Here is a 25,341-nt window from a genome sequence, read left to right as displayed (position 1 = left end):
CTGCTTGTTTTGCTTTTCATAAAGGATAAGGGGTCCATTCTTGAAGCTTTGGTTTGGGGACGTCAAAATACAAACATACTGATGAGGCTTGGCACAGCTGCTGGCTTTGTGACCCCAAAGAAAATTCCAGTCAACCATATAGCGGGGAAGGAACAATTTAGCAATATAGAGGGAACCCGACAGTGGACCCAAGAAGGGGTTCTTACTTGTGAGTTTCCTGAGCAAACCTGGGCGTGGGGGATTCTCGTGTTGACCTGACCTAGAGAGAGAGGCTTTATGCTGTTCCACCGCCTTTCCTGCTCTTTCCCAGGATGCCAGCTGTGAAACTCTAGATCCTCTCTCGGAGCAGCCTCTACGGGGAAGTGTGTTGTTTCGCTCTTGTGGGCAAGAAACTCAGTATGCACTTTCTGAACCTCAGCTGCTGAGCTGTAGACTGAATAAATCCCCCAAGATGAATGTCCTGCCCTTCCCAGGAGTGTGTTCATTTGCAAAAAAAAAAAAAAAAAAAAAGTTTTCTTGTCCCTCTCAATTAGACCCCAAGTCCACAGGGGCTCCTTGTTCTGGGTCTTCTAGGACAGACCTGTGGCGGACAGGATAATAGCCCCCCAAAGATGTCCATGTCTTAATCCCCAGAATGTGTAACTACATTACCTTACATGGCAAAAGAGACTTTGCTGATGTGATTAAGTTCAGCTTCTTGAGATAAGGAGATACTTCTGGATTATCCGGGTGGCCCAGTGAAGTCATGAGGGTCCCGATAAGATGGAGGCAAGGAGGTCAAGGTCAGTAACAGGAGCCGTGAGGACAGAAGAGGTTGGAGTGATGCGAAGAAGGGGCAGGGGCCAAGGTGGGCGGGCAGCCTCCACTTGTCACACCGTGTGCCCATTTTTGTTATGGTCAATGTGGATATTATACATGGCAGCCTACAGCATGCAAGTAAAGAATGGGGACTAAATAAAGCCTGACTGCTTGGTTGCAGTCTTCCACGGTGACCAACTCATTGTGGTTTGCCCAGGACTTTCCTGAATTTAGCACTTGAAAGCCTCATATCCTGGGAACCTCCTCAGACAGGGGCAGACCGGGAACATTGGTCACCCTAAATCCTAGCTGTATCATTTATTTTGCTGAGAGACTTTGGGCAGGTTGCTGTTTCCTCATCTGCAAAATGGGGATGATAGGGTTGTTGTGAGAATTAAATGATCTGTAACGAGGACCATCTCATAGTAAATGCTCCATAAATGTTAGCTTTTATTAATATGTAAGGCCAGGTGTGGTGCAGAAATTCTTGGAGTTGCTTCATTAGGAAAGGAACCGTATTCTTGAAGATCTCAGGCCATGACTTGAAGAATCTCCTTAATTATCTTTAAATTAATTAATTAGTTTTAACTTTCTATTGTGGTTTCAATTACAAATCAATATTTCCCATTTTAACCACGTTCAAGAATTCAGTGAAATTAATTACAGTCACAGTGTTGTGTTACCATTACCACCATCCATTACCAAAACTTTTCCATTACCCCAAACAGAAATTCCTTACCTATGAAGCAATAACTTTCCATTCCCTCCTCCCTCCAGCTCCCAGTAACCTCTAATCTACTTGCCGTCTCTATGAATTTGCATATTACAGGTATTTGCATGTAAGTGAGATCATACAATATGTGTGCTTTTGTGTCTGGCTTATTTTACTCAACAAGATGTCTTCAGCGTTCATCTGTGTCATAGCATATATTAGAACTTCATCCGTTTTTATGATTGAATATTATTCCATCATATGAATATATATTTTGTCTCTCCATCCATCTATTGATGGATACTTGGGTTGTTTGGTGATTGTGAATAATGCTGTGGTGAACATTGCTATACAGGTATCTTTCTTTACCTTCTTCCAATCACCAGGGACCCCCTCCCTTCTCTCTGAGCCCATGAAGACTTGCTTTGTCGGGGGCAATGTGACGCTCACCTGCCAGGTGTCTGGAGCCTACCCGCCTGCCAAGATCCTGTGGCTGAGGAACCTGACCCTGCCTGAGGTGGTAATCCAGCCTGATGGCCACTATCTCATCACACAGCACGGCCAGACCTCCACCCTAACCATCCACAACTGCTCCCAGGACCTGGATGAGGGCTACTATGTCTGTCGGGCTGAGAATGTTGTAGGGCCGAGGGAGGTGGACATCTGGCTGAGTGTGAAAGGTGAGTGATGAAAGTGGTCCCCAAGGAGGGGCATTCAGAGCTGTAGAGGGCCTGACACCAGCATCTGAAAGCCTGGGGCTTCCCTGCACACAGGCATAAACGCACACCTGTGGCTAGATGAGGTAGCTGGGGAAAATTATCATCCAGTCCGATATCTCTAACATTTGCATAGGGATCATAAAATTATTTTATATCTATTACATACCAAAGAATATATATACAAAATATATGTAAGTTATGAAGCATGATAGCAGAATGAACACACCCAAGAAACTACCATCTCACTTAATATATGTACAGCATATGCCCACTTAAACTTGAACTTCAGAACAACATGTCACATATGGGATATACTTATACTAAAAAAGTTATTGTTTACCTAAAGTCAAAATTTAACTGGGCAGTCTGTATTTTATCTGGCAGTCCTTCCTGTATGCCTCTTCCCAGTCTCATCCTGGCCCTGCAAAAGGTAATTGCTGCCCTGAATTTCATGTTTTTGGTCCCCAAGTATGTATTTTTTTTACTACATAGGCACTCATTTCTAAATAACATTATTTATTTTTACTTGTTTTTGAGCTTTATAAAATGTTGTTTACCATACATATGTAGTCTTCTGTGATATGCTTTTTCCACGTTTTGTTTTTAAGATGTGTCCATGCTGATATGTGTAATTATACTTCATACCTATTCACTGCCATATAATTTTCCAAGGCATCACTATTCTACAAGTAAGTTATTCATATTCCTGCTAATGGACATTTGTTTTTTCCAATATTTTGTTATGATGAAGAGTGTTGCTATGGACATCTTTTAACTCAGTTCCCGGTGTACATATATACCAGGTCCCTATGCAAATGTTTCTCTGGGATATGTACAAGGGGTAGAAATGATGGGTTATAGGGTACTTGCATTTTTATCTTTATATGATAACACCAAATTATTTTCCAAAGTGGTTGGACCAATTTCTGTTCTTACTAGCAATATATGAGAATTCTGGTTTAATCCACATTGTCTCCAGAACTTCATAATTTTTACCTCTCTAGTAGGTGTAAGATGGAATCTCACTGTGGACCTAATTTGAATTTCCCTGATTACTATGAAAGCTGAGCAGTTTTCATATTTATTTACTGTTTATGTTTCTTTTTTATGAAATACATTTTTGCATCTTCTGGCATTTTTCCCCTTGGGTTTTTGCTTTTTTTTTTTTTTTTTTTTTTTCCTTGTAGGTATGTGGGATTTCTTTATAAATTCTGCAGACTAATCATTTGTTAGCTTTATGTGTTACAAATATTTTTCAGTTTTTGTCTTTTGTGCTTTCTTTATCTTTCTTTTTTTTTGTCTTTTTTGCTTTCTTTAATCTTTTGATTAGTAGATGTTCTTAATGTGGTTGATTTTATGAATCCTGTTTTATATCATTAGCAGTTTTTGTGTCTTAAGAATCCTTCCCTATCCCAAGGTCACAAAGGTATTCTCATATTTTCTTCTAAAATTTTAAAGACTCTCCCTTTCATTTTCAAATCTTAAATCCATCTGGGGTTGATTTTTGTGAAGGGTGTGAGGTAAGGATCAACTTTCCTTATATGCGTGGGTCTGCTTCTGGGTTCCCTATTCTGTTCCATTGATCACTCTGTTTACTTTGGCCCCAATAACTCATATTCTTAATTACCATGGCCTTATAAAAAGTATTGATGTCTGATAGATACATAGAGATTTTAACTTTCCAGTGCTCTTTTGCATGGGGTGCTTTATTTGATCCCCAGGAACTCTCTGAGATGGGAGATGAGATGCTTATCTCATTTTACAGAGAGGTCATAGACCTTGGCTGAGGTCGTGAAACCCAGGCAAGTGTAGGGGAGGTGTTGCCTTTCTGAGCTGTGTGGGTATCAGGTGGAAGAGTCAACTGTGTGATTGTGTTTACAGAACCGGTAAACATCGGCGGGATAGTGGGCACCATCGTGAGCCTCCTTCTGCTGGGACTGGCCATTATTTTAGGGCTTATGTTGTATTACAGTCCTGTGTTCTGCTGGAAAGGTAAGGCTTCTGCAGCCCCTTTGTGTCTTTTTCAGGCTTCCTGAAGGGGGCTGGGGTAGGGGAAGGAAGCCCCCATTCTGCTCCCACCTGAAGCCCCATTCTATAGGCTTCTTTATTTGGGTCAAGTTGTGCAATAATGAAGCACCAAAGTCCCATCCCTTAACACCCCGTGATCTCTTGTGTTGGGTCGGTTTTCTTATTTGTTTGTTCTTTCGTAAATGTTAGATTAAAAACTTGTGCCAGGCTCAAGTGGATGTTACTGGACATTAATTTTTTTTTCGCTTTCTCTTCTCAGTAGGAAACACTTTCAGGTGAGTATCCCTAGACTCAAATAAAAAACCCATTTCCCCTATCTGTTTTCACTGCTGTTTTTTGTTGTCCTTGATTAGAACAACAATATCAACTACTATTGAGGACTCGCCATGTGCCAGACACTGTAGTAGGGGCTTCATTAAACCTTATTATAAACCCTTTCACAAACCCTTCAGGGTGGTGGGGCCATCTCCATTTTCCAGACAGAGGAGAGGAAGGCTCAATGAAATGTTTTCTGCAGACTATCCAGGAGGAGATGGCCTCACCTGCATTCACACCCAGGTTTAATTGGTTCCAAGTCTGTGCTCTTTATACAATGCTAAACTTCATCCTAATTTTTCAATCTCTATGAGCTGTTAGACCCCCACAGGTCTGGCCACATCTCTGGACCTTCTTTGAAGCATAAAAAAGATGTACACATTGAGTCCATTTGTTTATTCATTTACCTAATTTATTTTTCCAAAAAAGAGCTAAAAGGAAGACTACGTTATGTCTTACATGTCTTGCAAGATTCATCTGAGCATGCCCAGAAGCCCCTCCCAGGTGTCTTGGTTTCCTAGGGCTGCCATAATAAATTGCCACAAATCGGGTGGCTTAAGACAACATAAATGTCTTCTTACACAGTGCTGGAGACCAAAGTCTGAAATCAAGGTGTCAGCATGGGTGGTTCCTTCCGGAGGCCCTGAAGGAGAATCTGTCCCATACCTCTCTCCTGGCTTCTGGTAGCGGCTTTGGTTTGTAGCTGCATCACTCCAATCTCTGCCTCCACCTTCACATGGTCCCCTCCTGCCTGTGTCTCCTCCTCTTCTAAGGACACTTCTCATTGGGTTCAGGGCCCACCCCCATCCAAGATGCCATCATCTCAACATCTTTAATTATATTTACAAAAACCCTTTTTCAAATAGGGGTCACAGCCACAGGTTCTGAATAGACAGATGGACAGACATTTTGGGGGACCACCATTCAACCCACTACACAAAGTAACTAGATACAACTTGTATATTTCATTTCCCTAGGAGATTCTGGGCAGGAACAAAGAACTCTTCTCTATGGCTCTATGGGAAAATAGTTTCTCTTTACCCGTTTGTGATGGTGTGACATGATATTGTTCCGAGACTGTTTTTGTGAGGAAGCATTACCCTTACTGCCCTGTATCTGAGGGCTATTCTCCCTGTGAGTCCCAGGGTACTTTCTTACAGGGAGGCTGCAGCATAGTAGAGTGGGAAAATGCACTGGAGTTAGGGAACCCGGGTTCAAATAGCAGGTCTGCCATTTCTAAACGCTGGGCTTCATGGAAAGTTCCTGAGCCTCTCTGAGCCTGAGTCTCCTTATCTGTTTCATAAGGGGGCTGTTGCAGATTAAAAGAGAATGTAATGTTCCTAGGACTGTGACTGGCTCATGGCACATGTGTGTCCTTCCTTAAGAAACACAGTCTCGCTGGGTTGGCAAAACTAGCAATAAACTAGAGACCAATGAAATGTTAAACCACTAAGCACAGACTGCAAATGCAGTCGTAGTTCAGGGTTTCAGGAGAGGGGGAGGACTTTACCCTGGTTTACATGATGAGGAGCAGGAGAAATTTCAGTAAGTGGAGCAGAAGGAAGGGCATTTCAAGACAGGAGCGTAGCACTAGGGTACCTGCTAGGGGGTGGAATGAATTGGTAGCTGTTTGGGATAACAAGGACACTTGCCTAACAAGCAAGAGAGGGTGCTTTTTGAGAAATAATTAACAAAACAAACCCAGTACAAGATATGGTTCTCTGTAGCAATCTGTGGCAGCTTTGTGAGGCCACACACTGTTATCCTGTTATTTAACCAAGTTGAGTGAGTGAAGAATTTCCCATCATATCAGAAGGGTTGAAGAGTATCTGGTGTGTCCTATTTGGTGAAGGTTGAAGTTTGGGAAAAAGCAGGATATCCTGATTATTTTTCCCCTTTGGAAATTAGGAGGCAAGACATGGGCGACGTTATGGTGTTGGTGGATTCGGAAGAGGAGGAGGAGGAGGAGGATGCTGCAGCAGAGGAGGAGGAGGACGAGGAGGAAGAAAATGAGAGGGAGGAATTGCCGAAAGAAACACACAGGCATGGCCACATTCACAGAGTGACTGCGCTGGTGAATGGGAACATAGAACAGATGGGAAATGGACTCCCGGCTCTCCAAGGTACGCCCTTTTTCCTTGAAAGCTCCCTGATCAACCACAGTGACCGTCATGGTTGGCAGTCTCCATGGAGATGATTTTGGTTTTTTAAAGGCTGGGGAAGGAAGCTAAAAGTTCATCTAGAACCTGAGAATCTGAGGGACAGCTACCAACCCAAAATTAAATTGATACACATTTATTAAAGGCCTTCTCCGGGAAAGGTACAGTATTGGCATAGTAGGGGAATAGAAAAAAAAAAGACGATATCTGCATGCCAGGAGCTTGTCAAAACCAGTTAGGGTACAAAGATTAAAAACTTGGGGGAACCAAAAGGGGAATGCAAAATGAGACGAAATAGTTTCAGTGGCTGAGAGATTTCAAATGGAGTCGAGAGGTCACTCTGGTGGACATTCTTATGCACTATATAGATAACACCTCTTAGGTTTTAAAGTATTGGAATAGCTAGAAGTAAATACCTGAAGCTACCAAACTCCAACCCAGCAGTCTGGACTCCTGAAGACAATTATATAATAATGTAGATTACAAGGGGGGACAGTGTGATTGTGAAGACCTTGTAGATCACACCCCCTTTATCTAGTATATGGATGAGTGGAGGAATGGGGATAAAAACTAAAGGACAAATGGGGTGGGATGGGGGGATGATTTGGGTGTTCTTTTTTCACTTTTATTTTTTTATTCTTGTTCTGGTTCTTTCTGATGTAGGGAAAATGTTCAGAGATAGATTGTGGTGATGAACGCATAACTATGTTATAATACTGTGGACAGTCGATTGTATACCATGGACGATTGTATGGTGTGTGAATGTATTTCAATAAAACTGAGTTTAATAAAAAAAAAAAAAAGTGGGGGAAACTGAAATGGAAGCACTTGGAGAGACAGGAGAGGAGCTGTCAGAAGGAAAGATGTGATTAACTGCCTGATGAATGATACGTTTAAAGATGACAGAACCACAGAGAAGGATGAGAGCCTTGAGGGTTGTTGTGGTTAGGTGGAGTTTTATGGAAGAGGTGGGATATGAGCTGAGTCGTCAATGACGGTTGAGTTTGAGTAAAGAAGACGGGCAGAGAGTGTTCCGAGTGAGGGGAATGGCATGAACCAAAAGTATGGTTGGAAAGTGTCAAGCATGGCTAGAGGAGTTTGAGTGAGGAAAGCAGGTGAAAGGAGACACATCCTGCGTTGCCTGTTCCTCCGTGAAATCTGATCCAGTGGCTCACTTACATGTCCAGCAAAGGACCAGAACTCATTGAGATGATTGGAAACTGATGGTAGAACTAGAATCATACTCTATGGAGATCATTCAAAGTTGGGTCTCTTCCCTCCCTGTCCCCCATACAGATGACAACAGTGAACTGCAAAGTGACATCATCATTCAAGAAGAAGACAGGCCAGTTTGAAGAAGAGAATTTGTGTTATCGGTATCTTTTCTTAAAGGCTTGGAAAGCTGGGTCAAAAATGGGCTTTTCATTCAGCTTTGACTCGTACCCCTGCCCGGGTCCCACACTAGTGATGGTTTGGTTCTCTCAGCAAAAAAGAAAAGTACACGCACACATCTTTCCTTCCACTTGTTTTCTTAATTGGTTTGATTTGCTGTAAATTCTCTCAATGATGTTAAAGCGCTTTGGGAGTGGGCAGGGTGTGGGGGAAAGCTGCATTTGGCATCCAGGGTACCACTTTTGCTCTGACTGCTGGATGTATCCAGGTTGACCTACTGTGACGGATGTGGCTTTGGAGGGAGAAGGGGAGAGGGTAGCACGTATTCTCAGAACCCTTTGCCACTATTTAAGTTTGTAACCAGCTTGCCCCAGCCTGGAAGGAATGTCATGGGGTGTTGGGGAAATGTTCTTTATCACTGCCCAGGGGAGCTAGTGGTTGAAGAACCAGGTGGTCAATCATCTGCTCTCTGGGAAAGGTATCAGCTCTCAGTGTGAACCAGAGGAAGGCAGTTTGGTTTGGGCTTTGGGGTTAGAAACACTGGGCCTTGACTCTGGGTCCTGCTATTTACTTGCTTGGGCATGTTGTTTTATCTCTCCCTGGGCCTCAATTTCCTCCTCTGTAAAATAGGTGAAATCATACCTAACTTACAAGATTGTGATGAGGATTGAATGAGGTCATTTTTGGATATGAAAGTGTCTAGGAGGTGCTCAATAGATGCTAGTTATCTTCTCCTTTGGAAGAAACATGTTACCTGTAAGAGCTACTGCCCCGTGCCTTTCATTCTTCTTTGAAAATGGTTTCAGAGGAGGGCATTATCGGAACTCTGCTAGACGATTTTTGCATTCCTGAAGATATAATTCCTTTCAAAGAGGTAGAGGCTGAGAAGAGGAAGTGCCTTTCATTATAACCTCACATTTGCAGAGCTTCATATTTAAACAAAAACCTCCTAGGTGAGGCACTATTAGCTTTTAGCCGCTCCCATTCTTCACTTCTCCTATGGCTTTGAAAGAAGGCATGAGAAGTATTTTGCAAGGGAGTATCTGGTGATAAAAACTTCTTGAGCAGTCTAGTTTATCTGGCCTGTTTCTTTGTACCAGAAGTGGGATATCCCACTTTGTGAAGATATTACGAAGATACACTGATCAGTAACACTAATGAAACTGAGTGATGAGTATAGGTGCTTCTAGTAGATATTTGTACAGTTTAGAGGTTTTGGTTTTCTAGTTTCATCCAAATTTTTTAAATGATGGGCATTATAAGGGTGTAAAGGATATGGGCTAAACATGAATATCTGACTTGAATTTAATGTTGCATGTCCTGCACTAATGGGCAAGACCCAGGGCTTACAGGAGAAACTCTCTTCTCAATACCAGGGACTCCTAGGGTGAGAAGCTGGTTATCCGAAGTACCCCTGCAAGTGTGCTTGGGGGAGGTTTATTTTCGTGGATCGAGGGACAAAACTGAGCAAAGCACTGGAAGTGTGCCCTGCCCCCAGCTGAGAACACTGGGGAGTTTGGGAGCTGGCTGTAATTTCTACCCTTCAGGAAAAGCTGGGAATCGCCATCCTAGTTAGGCCAGGTCTTCTAGAAAGTCAGATTTCCATAGTACCTGCAGTGACTTAACCACTGCCCAACAGTGGGCATTGCAGTGTCATTTCAGAATGGGATACTTGGACTGGTTGCTTCTGCAGTCACTGCAGACTGAATAAGTCCCCCCTTTGGATTCTTCAATGACTAAACTGTTGAATTTCAGAGACCACTCTGCAGAGGCAACCATTAAAAAACAAAACAAAACAAAACAAAGCAGAAGAAGAAGAAGAAGAAGAAGAAGAAACTGTAGGAAAAAGATCCTGAGCTGGGAATGCAGGAAACATTTTGCAAGATCATTAGGACGCTTTCCACAACTTCCTCTTCTGCACACAAACCTGAGGATAGGAAATATTCAAGGCAGGCTTTTTCCACTAGCAAATGGGAACTTCAAGGTCTTGGTGCCAAAACACTAAACCACACATCCCTTGGCCACTTGAACTGTGACTGATGTCACTTATTTCTGAGCCTGCTGTGCACCTTAATATGTATGGGTCAGTTAAGAATCCAGGTACTGGAGATCTTTGAGTTCTAAGGATTTTTAAAGAATCAGGGTTTCTTTGTTTTGTTGTTTTTTTAAAGATCCATCCCCAAATCCACAGGCATGTTGATAGGAGGGTTACAGAACTTTGTCTTTACTGTTGTTACATTGTGCTTTAAAAAATCTTATCTGCATGTATTGTGAATTCAGAGACCATGGGATCTGCTTAGCAGAACCAGGAAGATAAATACATCAGGGCTATCACAATTGACATTTTTTTCCTCTAAACCTGGTGGACTCTGGGGAGGAGGTCATACAATCCCGTGGCTTTGATATTAGCTGGAATTCTCACAAGCACACACAGCGTCTTATCACTGCAGCAGGAAAATGCATGACGGAAAATTTCCATAACCCATGTACCAAACCCTGGAAAATCATCCTTGCTGGGTAAAATTTATTATGATGCAATAAGTGCCAATCGCTATTTCTCACCATGGAGCTGGCCAGGAACTGCTGCAAAGAAAAATAAGTTCATCCTTCTGCATTATATACATTTTAATATTTGGTGGGGGTAGGTCCAGGGAAATTAATTCTGAGGTCATAATATGGATTTTTTTAAAAGATGATGCAATAAAGTTATTTTTAAGTAAGTGCTTTAGTGATCTTTCTTTAGACCTGATTAGTATACTGAAAGATTTGAAAAAAAGCAAGTTTGCCCCCCCAAAATTTTGTTAACTAACTTTCCTTAATATTGGTAACAGTATTGGCCCCTTACCATTTTATTTTTTTCCGTGACTTGTAGACCACTACCCACCCTCTTACACTCTGAGATACCCTCACCTTTCCTAATTCCCCTGAGAAACTTGTTTTCTTCTGGTTTTTGTGTTTGTTTTTTTTCCTCCTTGTGCTCAAATACCTGTGTACCCTCAAACATATGCCATACTGCATGCTTTCCAACATGAAAGGGCCAGGGTGGATGTTACAATGCAAGACATAGAGCTGATGAAGTGTTTCAAAAGGCAGTTTCTATTAGTAGTTTGGTTCCCATAGTAGTAGTCCTGGGCTTTGGAGTCTTTACTTGGCTCAGTTAATAGTAGTCCCCAGGAGGTCTCTCAGCTCACCCCCCACTTCAGGTTGCTCAGTTCCATTCTTCCTCTCCACTTCTTTACTTCACTCCAAGCTCCCACCCCATTTCCCTCCCCCTAGTGCCTAGCTCCCCTGGTCTTCAGCTCTTGATCACAGTTGTCTATTTTAAACTCATTTCCTTTTCAACCAAGTCTTTCCTTTCTTAACCTCAGATCCCCGTGTTCTTTCCTGAAGCGCCCCCTACCCCACCCCCATTTTACCTCTGCCATTGTCCCTTCCCTTCTGTCCTTAGTTAGCACTCCTTCCTGTGCCCCCTTCCACCCGTGGTTGCGCATTTCTGGACATCCACTGTTTTTCCATCCCTTTCTCTTGGCGGCTCTTGTCTCGCCCGCTTGGTCCTTGGTTTGCCCCGTTTTCACTCTCCATTTTTCCCTGGGCTTGCCTTTCTGTTAACCATTTTTTAGAAAACCGCCGGGTTTACCTCTACCCCTGTCCCCAGCTTTTATCCTCAGCCCCTGTACTGATCTTCTCGACCTAATCTCCCGCTTTTGTCTCCCATTTAACCTCTTGATTTCCCGCTCTCCTCAGCTCACTAATTTTATTCTCTAGACTCATTACTACCGTGCCCCCCACTCCGATTTTACCCGGATCCCGTTTTCCCGTCCCCCCTTCCCCCAATTTTACTCTTCCCCAATTCTTTTCTCGGGCTCCTTTTTTTGTCTTCCATTTTCTCCCTGATCACTGGTCTTTTCAGGTTTTCATTTTTATTTTTAACCCCATCCCCCATTTTTACCGGGTTCCTACAGCCCCTCACTCTGGTTTTCATCCGGTCCGCTTTTACCCCCTCCCCGGGTTTTCTCCTCAGCTCCGCACCCCGGTTTTTAGCGGTTCGATCCCGTATCCCCTTCCCTCGTTTTTCCCCTCAGCCCTTATCTGGCAACCCCCCTCCCGTTTTTTAATCAGCCCCCCTCATATTTCTCTCAGCCCCGCACTCCCGGCTTTTACCCGGCCCGGGTTCTCCCCAAGTCGCCGGTTCTTAATCCGTCCCCGCGCGTCCCCTCCGCGCCGCTTCCCTCGCGGGGTCTGTCTCCCCCGCACCAGGCCTGCTTCCCAGTTTTTGCCCAGCCCGCGCTCCCCTCGCCCCTCGTTTCTCCCGCTGACACCACCCGCGTTTTCACCCGGGCTCGTCCCCGCCCCCGGCTTTCTCTTCGGCTCCGTGCTCCCCCTCCCCAGTTTTCGCCCGAGTCCCCAGTCCCCCACCCCCGCTCCCCTTCCCGTTTTCCCCCGGCCCTCCCCTTCGCCCATGCCCCTTCCGCGCCGCTTCCCCCTCGTCTCCACCCAGCCGGCCTGCTCCCCGTTCTCTGTCCCCCCCACCCCCGGTTTCGCCCGTCCCGGGGCTCTCCCTCAGCCCGCTCCCCGCACCCCACCCCCCCCCGCCCGGCTGCACCCCCCGCCCCGTTTCCCCTGAGCCCCGCCCCCCGCCCGCGCCCGCCGCCATGTGACGGGAAGCAGCTGATGGCCTCTCCCGGCGGCGGCGGGCGCGGCGGCGGCGGCGGCGGGGCCCGGGTGGGGGCCGGGGCGGGGGCGGGCGGCGCGGGGGCGGCATGAGGGCCCGCGGCCCGCGGGGCTGAGGCGCCCGCCGCCTGCCGCCGGGGCCGCGCGCGTCCTCCATGGAGGCCGGAGGTGAGTGGGGCCGGGGCGCGTCCGTTCCTGCCCGGCAGAGCCGAGGGCCGTTCTCCTCCCGGGTTGGGGGTGGTGGTGACCGGCGGAGGCCGTCTCCGCCGTGGGGCTTGCGGACGGGACGCGGCGCGGGCTTGCGCGGGCCTGGGTCGCCGGCGCGGGGCAGGCGGCGGGGGTGCGCGCTCGGCGCCCAGCTTTGTTTCACTTTCGCTGTCAGCGGCCGCCACCCGGTCTCTGGCCGCGGACTGACGCGGGGTAACCGGCTTCTGCGTAGTGGGGATCCCTCTGCCCTCCGGGCATTGGGGGACACCCGGGACCGGTCACCCGGTCCCCGTGGGACGAAGGGGTGCGGCAGAGCCCTTAGGTGATGGGGCTTGGTGCCCAAGTGCCAGGTGACGAACTCGCCCCCTTTGGCAGGTCTGGTTGGGAGTCAGCTCTGCACTTTGCCAGCTGTGTGATGGTGGACAAGCCCTAGTTTTTTTGTGTGTCTTTTTTTTTTTTAACTGCAGAATGGGGATAATAATAGTACCCGCCTCAGTGGGAGCTTCCCAAACTTGCCTGTGCAGAAGAATCATCTGGGGTCTGTTAAAAATATCTATTCTGAGCTTCTCCCAGTGGAGACTGATTCAGCAGGGGTGTGGTGGGGATGGGGATGCTGGTGACAGATACGATCAGGCAAGTTTAGGATATACTCATGGGTGAGGTACTTAACCTCTATCCTCCTTAACTGCTGTCAACATCACACAACGATGTGGAAGTCAAAGAAAATTAGATCTACTTTGACAGCCAACCCAAAGGAACGTGAGAAAAACGATATGTTTGCTATGCAGAGGCGAAACCTCAAGACAAGTCCCACGGGCTTCCCCCTTCCAGCCACCTTGCCCCTAAACCACACCTGTGTAGCGTTTAAGGGTAGTTTCCCTAGGGGAAGTTCTCAGAAGTTACCAAAGCAGGAGGTTCAGAATTTGTTCCTGAACCTCCTTGTATTCTCCCGGTAAAGTTCAAGCTTGGTCTTGATCTGGAGAATGCTGATTGCTGATGTTTGTGTTCCGGCTGGCTTGCTTGATCAAATGGAGAAGCAGGGATTGTGGGTGGGTGAGTTTCTGAAGTCCGAGTATTCCCTGGAATGTTGTTAACTTTTTGATTTGGGAGATGACATTTCTTTGCTGGAATCAGGCATTCAGTGTAAGGTGTTGAGGCAGCTCTTACTGCCTTTCCATCTTGATAAGGGCTTTCTTTTCATTGAGTATGTTTCCCACAGAGCCCTGCTGTTCATGTGGATCTTATGTGATCTTTTTTACAGCTTCCGCTGTCATCTCCATTGACTACTTGCAGCTTAATCTGAAAGCAATCTGTAGCTAGCCTTCCCTTTTAACAGGAATCTGTTTCTAGTTCTGGTTTTTTCCCGATGATTGACGGCTGTGTTTTACGGTGTGGGCAGAGCTGTTTGTAGCTGCCAAACTGCTGTCAAAAGGCCAGAGAGTTTTACGTCCTTTTGAAACTGAATAAAGCTCATTGTAATAGGATTACAGTGGACAACAGTAGATATCTTCAGAGCGGTGGTTAGAATTCATTTCTTCATTCCACAGATATTTAGAGTGTCTACTGCGTGCCAGTCACCCTCTAGGCAAGCACTGGCCAGTAGAAATATAATGTGATCCATGAATGCAATTTAAAATTTTTTAGTAATCACATTTAAAAAAAAGTAAAAAGAAAGGAACCAATGAGATGAATTTTTAAGATATATCTTAATTCAACATAGCCAAATGATAATGTCAACAGGTAATCAATTTTAAGAATTGTTGATGTTTTAGATTCTATTTCCTTTGAAATCCAGTGAGTATAATTACCCCCATCTTGATTGGGACTCGCCACATTTCAAGTGCTTTGTAGCCCCATGTGGCTCAGCGCAAATGGGGGTGAACCAGCTATGCAAGATCTTGATTAAAGGAGCTTTCTCTAGTTTGAGGTGGAAGTGGGGAAGAGATAGACAATAAATACATAAAAACAAGTAAGCAATCAAGAAAATATTTGTGAGGGATGATTATAAAGAAAATTAAATGGGTGAGAGGAGAGTGTCTAGGGGCCAGTTGAGGTAGTGAAGCCAGGGAAGGTCCCAGAGAAGGTAACCCCATTGGGAAGCAGAGCAGCCTAGCTCTGGCCAGGGAAAGAGCTCTCCAGGCCGATGGAACAGCTAATGTAATAAAGGCCCTGAGTCAGGAAAAATCACCAAGCTTCCTGCGGGCTGGGGTCTTATCTCCCACCTCTGTGTTAAGGCGAATCGCCTTGCACGGAAGAAATCTGTAATATTTTCTGTATTCAGCCTGGTTGTCCAAACACATCCCGGTGTTTAATTAGAAAACCCTGATCCCTGGGTCTTTTCACATAGAAGGGACAGTCTTCAGTGAAGCTGGGTCCTCTCTGCCCTGTTTTGTTGTTTGTTCTTGCTAATTACGGCTTTCTTTTCCTGGAGCCGGGTTTAGTTTGGGCCTGGATTCCCCTTCAGATTTTCTTTACTTCTAGAAATGAAGAGACAAGAGTCACTGCGTTCTTTCTTCTTTTAGCTCCTGGATTCCTGATCCTGAAATAGCAAGAGATTATAATCCCTAAGTCTCAGAAATAGTGTGCGAATTCTGGGTATGGCTCATGTTTAAGAAACATGTTAAATATTTGGCATAAGCATCATCATAGTTGAAGAGGTTACATTTAGTTTATGTTTAAAGAAGACATACCATGTATATTTATTCAAAAAACATTTACTGGCTGCCTTGCTCTCTGCTAGGAATTCTGCTGGGTACTGGGAATAAACAGACAAGGTTCATGCTCCCGTGGACTTGATGTTTATTTGGGGAAGACAGATAATCATCAAATAGTGATGAGTGCTGTTAAGAAAATAAAGTGAGAAGCTGCAATGGAGAGGGACTCCAGGGTCAGAGGAGGCTTCTCGAAGGAGGTGGCATTTGAGCTGAGACCTGAATAAAGTTGCCAGCCACGGAAGGGCATTGCAGACAAAGGACAAGGCCAGGGCAGAGGCCCTGTGGTCGGAAGGAGTTGAGCACAGTCAAGGGGTGGAGAGAAGGTTAGCCAAGGGCAAGGAGAGGAAGGCAGGGACCAGGTTATGCAGGACTTCGAGGGCAGGGTGAGGAGTTCAGGTTTTATCCTAAGAGTGATTGGAACCGATTCATACTTTAAAGTGGTTGCTCTGGGAGGTGAGGCGAGTGGATGGTGGGGCCAGGATGGAAGCTGGGCAAGCAGTTGGAAAGGCTGCGCAGTGGGCCAGACGAGAGATGATGTTGTGTAGATCACAATAGTGGCCATGGAGATGGGGAGAAGTTGGATTTGGCATACTTTTGGAAACAGAGTTTATAGAACTTCATGATAATTTGGATCTGAGAGGTAAAGAAAAGAGAGAAATGAAGGGTGGGGTCTTTTTATTTTATGTAGAGACTCCATGGTGTCAAAAGGATGTATAATGTGTGTGTTGTGAGGGAAGTGTGCCAAGTGTGAATTTTTCCAGGATGGGAATAAAACATTTTTCTTTAGGTCGATATATGAAAGTGTTTATTCAGATCAGTCAGTGTCATTGAATATTTGACCACATCTGGGTGTCTTGTCCTCTGCACTATTAACATGCCAGTCTGGATGATTCTTCGTTGGAGGGCTGATCTGTACCTTATAGGATGTTTAGCAACCTCCCTGGCCTCTACTCACTAGACCCCAGTAGCACTGGTCCTCCTCCCAGTCCTGACAACCAAAAATGTCTCCAGACAGGTGTCCCCTGGGGGGGCAAAATCCCACCCCCCTATCCTACCCTTGTTTGAAAGCCAATGGACTACATGAAGGCAGCATTCACAAATTAGTGCTTGTGTCACTATAAGGAAGTAATCTAGAAACGATCAGTTTGAAGAAAATGTTGAGGAATTGCTGCACAATGTGGAGAGACCTGTCCTGGATTTAAACTATAAAGTGACTTCTTATATAAACTATAAAGTGACTTATATAATTCCTGGATCACACGGATGTTCACCCTACCACAGTGTGCTTGTACAGACATGATTGTGTTAGCAAAAGGCTCACACATGCAAACATGGGTTTTTAGGAGGAATCACCTATATATAGCTATACAAATGCCAGTTTAGACAAACCTAATGTATTCAAATCTAGTCTTACACTTAGAATGTCAAAGGGATAAATATTCTCTTTACAAAGGAAAATTCCTTTAAATAGCAAAGCCACCGACAGCTTAAACATGAGATGATTTCATTAAAATGGAGGCAGTTTTCAGGAACACACCTGTGTTATAAAACAAGAACTTTAGATGCACACACATATGTAGTTCTTTATCATTATTTGCTTGTTGGGTTGTTTAAATCATTATCTGGTAACAGCCATAAAAGGGTCAAAGTCTAGAACCTATTAAGGTGGAACATATTCATCAGGAAATGACCTCATTCGGGATGGAAGCTTTTATTATATTAGTATGTATCACAGTCATGGTGGTCAAAAAATCAATTCTGAAGGCCTTTAGCTTACGAGCTTAGTTGCCCACAGAGAATCTTCCAGCAGAGTAGAGGTTGGACTAGGAAGTGCCTGCCGTTCAGGTTAATGAAAAACCGTCTAACCAGGGCCTACTCTCACTGGATGCCATGCTAGGCCTTGGGAGAGAAAAAGATGAAGTACTCTTGGTGTTTGCATAAGGGCGCTTAAATTTGAGAAGGGGTGGGTCTTACTGAAACAAGCTAGGTGGGAGTTTATTTCCGTTTTTATAGTGCACAGGTTTCTTAGCTGTGCATCAGGTGGGGTTCTCACAAGCAGACGGTGAGCACAGGTGTGGCTGTGCACAAGCCACGTGCGGCACAAAGAACCTGTTGTGGCCCGAGTGCAGCAGGTGCACAGGGGGCTGTGCTGGGGAGGCCAGGGGCGAATTCGTGGAAGGCCTGCGCCCATTGCCTGTCATGGAGGCAGCCGACAGCCTGTGATGTTTGGAAGAGGTGAAGCAATGGGCGCTCCAGTTTTAGCAGGGCGCTAGTGGGCAGCTATCTGGGGGCAGGGAACCGAATCCAGAGACTCTCGTGAAAAATTTGGGCAAGAGGTGATGTTTTCAACCAGGACAGAGGAGGAGATGGGAGTAGGGGTCAGGGGAGCCGAATCCACAGGTCTGAGCCAGAGGAGGGAGGGCCAGGTGCTCAAGGTGGGTTAACCTTCGTGGCAGGATGCTGGTGAGTGAGAAAAACTCCTCCTTTCACCAGTTTCCTGGGAGCAGGTTCTTTCGGGGAGACCGTAAGTGCATTTTAAGGCCTCGCATCTGCACTAGCTGGCCTAATCTTTGCCTGTCATCTCCGCGATCTTCCTTGTCAGGCGTTCATTGGAAACCGAGGCTCCATTCACAGGTTCACCTGTACAGAGGTTATTCTGAGTCATGGTTAACCATCAGACCCAAGGGCCGGGACTGAGTAACCACAGTGGAATGTGGCCTGTGGCTACTGTTATTGCTCCGGGTCATTATAACGACAACTCCCTCTGTCCCCCACCCCCCTCCGGGAATCCAAAGCGTCTCCCATTGTCATGGGGAGCCGCAGTTTTCCGGTCGGAGTCAGCCAGGTGGTTGGGGAGCGCGGCTCCCCACTCTCCCGGGAAGTGAGAGGGCTCGTCTGAGGCATGTTGTCTCCTGCCGCAGAGGAGCCGCTGCTGCTGGCTGAGCTCAAGCCCGGGCGCCCCCACCAGTTCGACTGGAAGTCGAGCTGTGAGACCTGGAGCGTCGCCTTCTCCCCAGACGGCTCGTGGTTTGCTTGGTCTCAAGGACACTGCATTGTCAAGCTGATCCCCTGGCCACTGGAGGAGCAGTTGTGAGTATTTTAGCCCCCTTTGCCCAAAGGCAGGGTAGGAGTTTTCACGATAGGAGACTTCCGTGTGGCGGGAGGGAAAAGGACTAAAGCATTCAGGAATTGATTGTTGGAGTTTCCAGAGCCCCAGCTTCCTTACATGTGAAAGTTAATCCTGTTGAGGACGTTAAGTTAGCGCCAAGTTAAGTTTTTGTGTTTTTTTTAAATATAGCTTTATTGATACATAATTCACACCCCGTAAAACTATATTTATTTATACACCCCATATAATTATATTCATTTAAAGTAAACATTCAGTGGCTTTTAGTAAATCCACAGAATTGGGCAACCATCACCACAATCAATTTTAGAGCATTTTCATTACTCCAAAAAGAGACTCTTCACCCCGTAGCCTTCACCCTAGGCAGTCACCAATCCACTTTCTTGTCTCTGTAGATTTTCCTCTTCTGGACGTTTCATATAAGTGGAATCGTACGATATGTGGTCTTTTATGACTGTCTTCTTTCAGTTGGCATAATGCTTTCAGGCTTTATCCGTGTTGTAGCATGTATTGATGCTTGATTATTTTTATTTTAAATAAAATTCTACTGTATGGATGGATGACATTTTAATTTATCCATTTGTTAGTTGATGGACATTTGGGTTGTTTCCACTTTTTGTTTGTGAGTAATGCTGCTAGGAACATTCATGTACACGTTTTGGTTTAAGAGCACCTGTTTTCAATTCTCTTGGTTATTATATTTAGTTGCCAAATTTTTGGATCATATGGTAACTTTATGCTTAACTCTTCAAAGAACTGCCAAACTGTCTTCCAAAGTGGCTGCACCATTTTACATTCCCACCGGCAGCAAATGAGGATTTCAGTTTCACCACATGCTCCCCAATTTTATCATGTCTTTTTGATTGTTGCCATCTTAGCGGTGTGAAGTGGTATCTCAAGGTTTTGATTTGCATTTCACTGATGGTTAATGATTTTGAGTATCTTTTCATTTGCACAGTGGCCATTTGTATTTCTTTGGAGAAATGTCTGTTCAGATCCTATGCCATTTTTCACTTGGGTTGTCTTTTTATTATTGACCAAATTCAGTTTTTCACACTAAATTGTTTTACTTCCTTTGGCCATCAGGGATGGGCAGGTTCCAGTGTCTGAATGCTGTGAGGTCCCAGTCAGATGTCCCAGGATCTTTACTTTTTCATTTGTCCTAGGGCAACTCTGTCTGAATTTTATTTATTGCAAATCTTATTTGCCTGTGCCTGACCTAGGGGCTGAGGCTCCTGAAATAAATCAAACCCAGCCCCTGCTCTTGAGGGTCTCATTTGTTTTGCCTTAGACTTTTCTTATAAATAGCATATTAGAAGTAAGTTTTTTTATGGGTTCAGTCTGAAACTCATTGTCTGGATTAGAGGTAATATTAAGAGTTTGCTGAGATGAGCACTCACTCTGTAAACTGCTGGGGGAAGGGGGTGTGAATTTATGCAAACTTTTGGGAAGGCTGTTTCGCCTGTGTTAAGGGCCTTAGAAGTGTTCTTCCAGTTATTAGGAATCTCAGAAGTGGGGTCATCAACTTACATACACTGATTTTCATCCTTAAACTAATTATATAATAGGGAAAAATCAGAAATAGCTTAAAATCTAGTGATAAGAGAATGGTTAAGAAAATTGTGGCATTTCCACATGATGCTTTGCAGCCTTCAAAGATAGTATGTTTGTCTCTTCCTTTTACTGTCAGTTTAGTGATAATGTCAGTGTCATTCAGTGTTTATTGATCCCCCATTCTGAGTACAAAGGATTAGCCTTCATATCTTGACTTGAGTCTGATGTAAGTTAATAGTCTGAAAAAGTTAAAAAAAAAAAAAAAGCATCAAGTGGAAAATCTGTTGTTTTCCTGAAAATCACTTACGTATCCAAAATTATACATCACTGTAGTTAAATATATCCTTTCAGTAATAATTAACTAAATGGAAAAAGATATTTCAATTTTAATCCTTTTTACATATCTGTTGTTTTGTAAATGAGAGCAGTGTATTGTTTAATATGTTAAATGTGATATTAATCGTTTTGAGGGGGAAATATTTTAAGGAGTAATAACCTGGGGAAATGTTCACAATATATGCCTTACTGAAATAATCAGGCTGTAGAATCATATATGCAATATGATTCCATATTTGTCCTTTAGACACACATATGCATGCACACACATACACAAATTTTTTAGTGAAATGCTTACTGTGGTTAGGGTAGTGTTAGGATTAAAGGTAATTTTGTGTTTTTATTTGTCTGGATTTCAAATTTCCTACCATATTTCTCTTATTTTATAATTTTAAAATAATTGTTATTTAAGAAGTTCTTTAAAAGAGGAGATCTGGGCCATTTATATTCTTGCTGGGATTGTTATATATTTTTAAAACATGTAGTGCTTTTGATATTGAGCAAATAATTTCTATTAACCAAATAATTGTGCTACTTACAGAAGTAAAGTTTTTAGAAATGTTAATTTCAGTGAAGTTATTTTCTCTCAAGGAGCTTCCCTTAAACTTTAACAGCCCTTTTCTCACTTAACACTTCCTGCTTCTCACTTAACTCATCACAGACCTGTCTTGTGGGATAACTAGATCACAGAAGCTCCAGGGAACTGCACGCTTGCTCAGAAAGTTCTGTAGGGTTTGGTGCATGGAAAGGAAAGATGCACTCAGTTTTCCTCACAAGGAAGAAAGCATACTATAGTTCTGGAAGTAGGACAGAATACCCATCTGCTGCTGTCTCTGCCTGATAAGTCCCCTTAACTCTAGCTTAGAAAGTCCCAAGGAGCTGGAAAACAAATCCCTTTCTTGCCAATACAGTTTGCTTGGTACATGTTGCTTTCTGCCTTCTCTTTTATGTTCTAATTAGTGATTGAAGCTCTTTCACCTACTTCCCTGGTGGTACAGTCTACAGGAGAAAAAGTCATGTGACCTCACAGAACTGTTCGTAGCTGCAAGTAACCTGAGAGAGAACTCTCTGAGCAAATGTACAACTCCCTGGAGCATCTGTGATCTAGTTATCCCACAAGACAGGTCACTCCATTGCAGGGCTACCACAAATGGGATGAGCCAAGGCCAGTGAGGCCGCTGTCATGTGACTTCTAATAAGAAATCCAAAAAAAAGTCACACCAGAGTTCACTTAAGGCCAGTTTGCTTCTAGGACTTTAGAGTGTTAGATGTCCCAGGATGAAGCATTGGTTAACCCAGGAACAATTTCAGACTCATTAAAAATCCCTTCTTCCTCAGCATCCCCAAAGGCTTTGAAGCCAAAAACCGAAGCAGCAAAAATGATCCAAAAGGGCGAGGCAGCCCAAAGGAGAAGACCCTGGACTGCGGTCAGATTGTCTGGGGGTTGGCCTTCAGCCCATGGCCTTCTCCACCCAGCAGGAAGCTCTGGGCACGCCACCATCCCCAAGGACCAGATGTCTCCTGCCTGATCCTAGCTACGGGACTCAATGATGGGCAGATCAAAATTTGGGAGGTGCAGACAGGTAGGTCGTCTTTGGCCAGCATGAGGTAAACTGGAGGTTCAAATGTGTGTTCTGATGAGGCACAAGAAGGGTCACTTGTCCCCCAGCTGGTTGAAGGGTGACTGGCAGACAGGAGGCCACCTCTCCTGCTGACTGAGTGCTCTTGCTCCCATGCTAGGGCTCCTGCTTTTGAATCTTTCTGGCCACCAGGACGTCGTGAGAGATCTGAGCTTCACACCCAGTGGCAGCTTGATTTTGGTCTCTGCGTCACGGGACAAGACTCTTCGCATCTGGGACCTGAATAAACATGGTATGGAGGTGATGGAACTACTTGGCAACACCAGAAATGCTATTTTTGTCCCCTTTCTCCACTTTACCAATGTCATTTTTACCTAGAACAGTGTCTTTCAACCTTTCCCCCCATTATTACTCCCTAAGGAGTCTTTTCAGGTATTTTTATTCCTAATCATCCCCCAATGAGATTTTTATACCACAGATACACTGTATATAGATTTATGTACTGACTGAGGGTCTGTCTGTGCATTGTGCACAAAAATGTAAGATTAGGGGGAGGGAAGAAGAGCAAGAACCAGTTTTCACCCCCGTGGGGCAATATTGCCCCCATTGAAAATACATGGTCTAGAACAAGGTCTCTCAACCCTGCACTGTTGACATTTGGGCAAGACAATTCTTGGTTGTAGGGCTGTCCTGTGCACTTTAGGGTGTTTAGCAGTGTACCTGCCTTTGACCCACTGTCACAACCAAAAATGTCTCCAGGAAGTGCCCAATGTCCTTTGGGGAGCAAAATCTCTACAGGTTGAGACCCACGGCCCTAGAAGAAGTTGTTGTGTACTTCTTGTTAGAAAAAGCTGCTGCTTTGTGGAGTAGAATCTAGGCCTAGAATTATTCTCTCAGGCTAGAGGAGGTCAGCTTGTAGGTAATTCTGCCTCAAGCACAACAATGCACAGGAGTGGCCCATTAAAGAATTCCAGACCTCACCTGTTTTGATCCTTAACTGGACAGGGGACATTGGGAAGGGGAATTTATTGACATGCCACTTCTCACCAACACTGGGTGAGGGTGAAGGAGTCAGAGGGAAGGTGGGAGAAGGACATGGCAGTATAGACCCCTCACAGAGAGGTGCACTCGTGATGAGGCATAGGCACTGGGCTCTCGCCTGAGCCATGTCTGTCCTGGCTTCCACATGCGACGGGACCTTTCCCCTCTGCGCTCTTGGAAAGGAGCCTGATAACTTGTCGAAACAAAACTAAGGAGGTGCTTGTGGTCTGCACCTGAAGGCATCTAATTACCATGGGAACTCTAGATCATTTCTGCTCACTGTTGTCCAGCTTGTGAGGAAAGCTTCTCAAAGGGAGTGACTGTTTTCAAGTTGTTTTAATGAGTTTAGAGGCATCTTGCCACCATCTAAAGAAGAGTCCGTACTGGGAGCAGCTTGGGAAATCACTTGGTGGCTGGGGGTGACTAATATGGGTGAAATGGATTAGGCCAATCATCAGGGCATTTAAAAGACAGGAGGGGAACAGAGTACTGCTCCCAGCTCCCTGACTCTGCCCTAAAGGCTTGACTTGCCTCACCTCAGTTTATTCAATACAGTGACTCTGGGAGGCAGGTACTCTTCTTTTTTCCATTTTACAGCTGAAGAAACTATGATTTACTTTAAAGAATTAAGTTCTATATTCTATATACATGCTTATGTAAAATTCATTTTTTCTCTTCTTTTTCTGATCAGCTTTCCTTTCCCATTCTCTCTCTCTCATCCTCCCCTCCACTGCACCCCTCCCCCCCTATGCAGCAACCTGGTAACTCAGGTCAAGAACCTAGTATATATGCTACCATGTTTTTCCATCTTTGTTGTAAAGTCCTATATAGATATGCACATGCACATCACACACACACACACACTCATTCAGAGGTTTTGGGGCCATTGTTGTACAAAATGGGATCGTTGTCCACATTTTTCTGCATCTTGCTTTTTTTTCATTAAACAGTACCCCATGGAAAATCTGTAGCTCTAATTCCATCTGCATTAACGGGGTAGCTGTACCGTCATTTATGTAGCCATTCCTCTGTGGATGGGCATTCAGTTTTCCCCAAAAACTGAGACCTGGAGAGATGATGTGAGTAACCTGGGTTATACCCTACTGAGACCTGGAGAGATGATGTGAGTAACCTGTGTTATACCCTCGGTAAGCAGAGGAGCCAGGATTCATTCCTGAATTTGTCTGACTCTAGAGCACAGGCCCCAATTACCCCACCACTGTTCATCAGGACTCCCTGGCAAAGGTTGGAGGAGACAGAGAGCCTAGAATGGGAGCTGGTGGCGATGGGGAGACCATTACAGAGTCTAAGGGAGGAGGAGTTGAAGATAGACACTATCTCAAAATAGGAGAAGCTGCCTCTGAGGACTTGAGGATGTTGGGGGATCTGAAAAGAACGTTCCCTGCTCGCAAAAGGTACATGATGTATGTGCACCTTTGCCCCACTGATCCTTGTAACTTTTGATGAAGCAGTAGATAGTGTTTCCCTTGGGAATTAGGGTATCGTGTTATCCATTTCAGGTGTTCAATGACAAATCCTGCCATTTTTCTTTCTCAGCTAATAGAACCAGATGGATGGACTGGGAGGGGTGGGCTATTAGAACTGGTTGTCCAGTCTTCCTGCTTTGCCTCTTTGAGGGTTGGCTCACCATTTGCTTCTTTTTTTCTGCCAGGTAAACAGATTCAGGTGTTATCGGGCCACCTGCAGTGGGTTTACTGCTGCTCCATCTCGCCAGACTGCAGCATGCTGTGCTCTGCAGCTGGAGAGAAATCTGTAAGTCATAAATGTTGGGTGCCATTTCCTCTGTATGGAGGCCTGAGTGACCTTGTTTGAGAGAAGAAAAATAAACCAAGTGTCCTCAAAAATCCATCTGCAAATCGGGCCCAGCAGAAGGCACACCAGTGGGCTTCGGCCTCCTCCAGGCTCCATTTTGATTTGCCTTTTGATAAACCAAAAGAGAGAAAGTATTTGAAAGTAGGGTGCTCCCA

At 44.8% G+C, this 25,341-nt stretch overlaps 2 protein-coding genes across 5 annotated transcripts in view; both read left to right on the top strand.

Moving 5' to 3' along the window:
- Positions 1–11,034, top strand: part of VSIG10 (V-set and immunoglobulin domain containing 10) — a 38,330-nt gene extending 27,296 nt beyond the window's left edge. The window contains exons 5-10 of one of the 3 annotated variants that reach the window (XM_037817109.1): positions 1,897–2,190; positions 4,111–4,221; positions 4,517–4,532; positions 6,481–6,695; positions 8,028–8,107; positions 10,955–11,034. In XM_037817109.1, coding sequence (XP_037673037.1) covers positions 1,897–2,190; positions 4,111–4,221; positions 4,517–4,532; positions 6,481–6,695; positions 8,028–8,086 — 695 coding nt within the window. In that variant the 3' untranslated portion in view covers positions 8,087–8,107; positions 10,955–11,034. Of the gene's footprint in view, positions 1–1,896; positions 2,191–4,110; positions 4,222–4,516; positions 4,533–6,480; positions 6,696–8,027; positions 9,706–10,954 lie in introns of those variants that run through there. The other 2 variants (XM_037817110.1, XM_037817108.1) reach the window with 2 other exon arrangements.
- A 1,783-nt stretch (positions 11,035–12,817) lies between these two features.
- Positions 12,818–25,341, top strand: part of WSB2 (WD repeat and SOCS box containing 2) — an 18,272-nt gene continuing 5,748 nt past the window's right edge. Inside the window, exons 1-5 of one of the 2 annotated variants that reach the window (XM_037816842.1) lie at positions 12,818–12,962; positions 18,637–18,805; positions 22,071–22,315; positions 22,473–22,604; positions 25,026–25,126. In XM_037816842.1, the coding sequence (XP_037672770.1) occupies positions 12,950–12,962; positions 18,637–18,805; positions 22,071–22,315; positions 22,473–22,604; positions 25,026–25,126 (660 nt within the window). In that variant the 5' untranslated portion in view covers positions 12,818–12,949. Of the gene's footprint in view, positions 12,963–18,617; positions 18,806–22,070; positions 22,316–22,472; positions 22,605–25,025; positions 25,127–25,341 lie in introns of those variants that run through there. The other variant, XM_037816840.1, reaches the window with a different exon arrangement.

Source organism: Choloepus didactylus, chromosome 23 (assembly GCF_015220235.1).
Source record: "Choloepus didactylus isolate mChoDid1 chromosome 23, mChoDid1.pri, whole genome shotgun sequence".
NCBI classification, from domain to species: Eukaryota; Metazoa; Chordata; class Mammalia; order Pilosa; family Megalonychidae; genus Choloepus; species Choloepus didactylus.
Note: the sequence above shows the minus strand (reverse complement) of the source record. Positions and strands in the feature narration are given on the sequence as shown.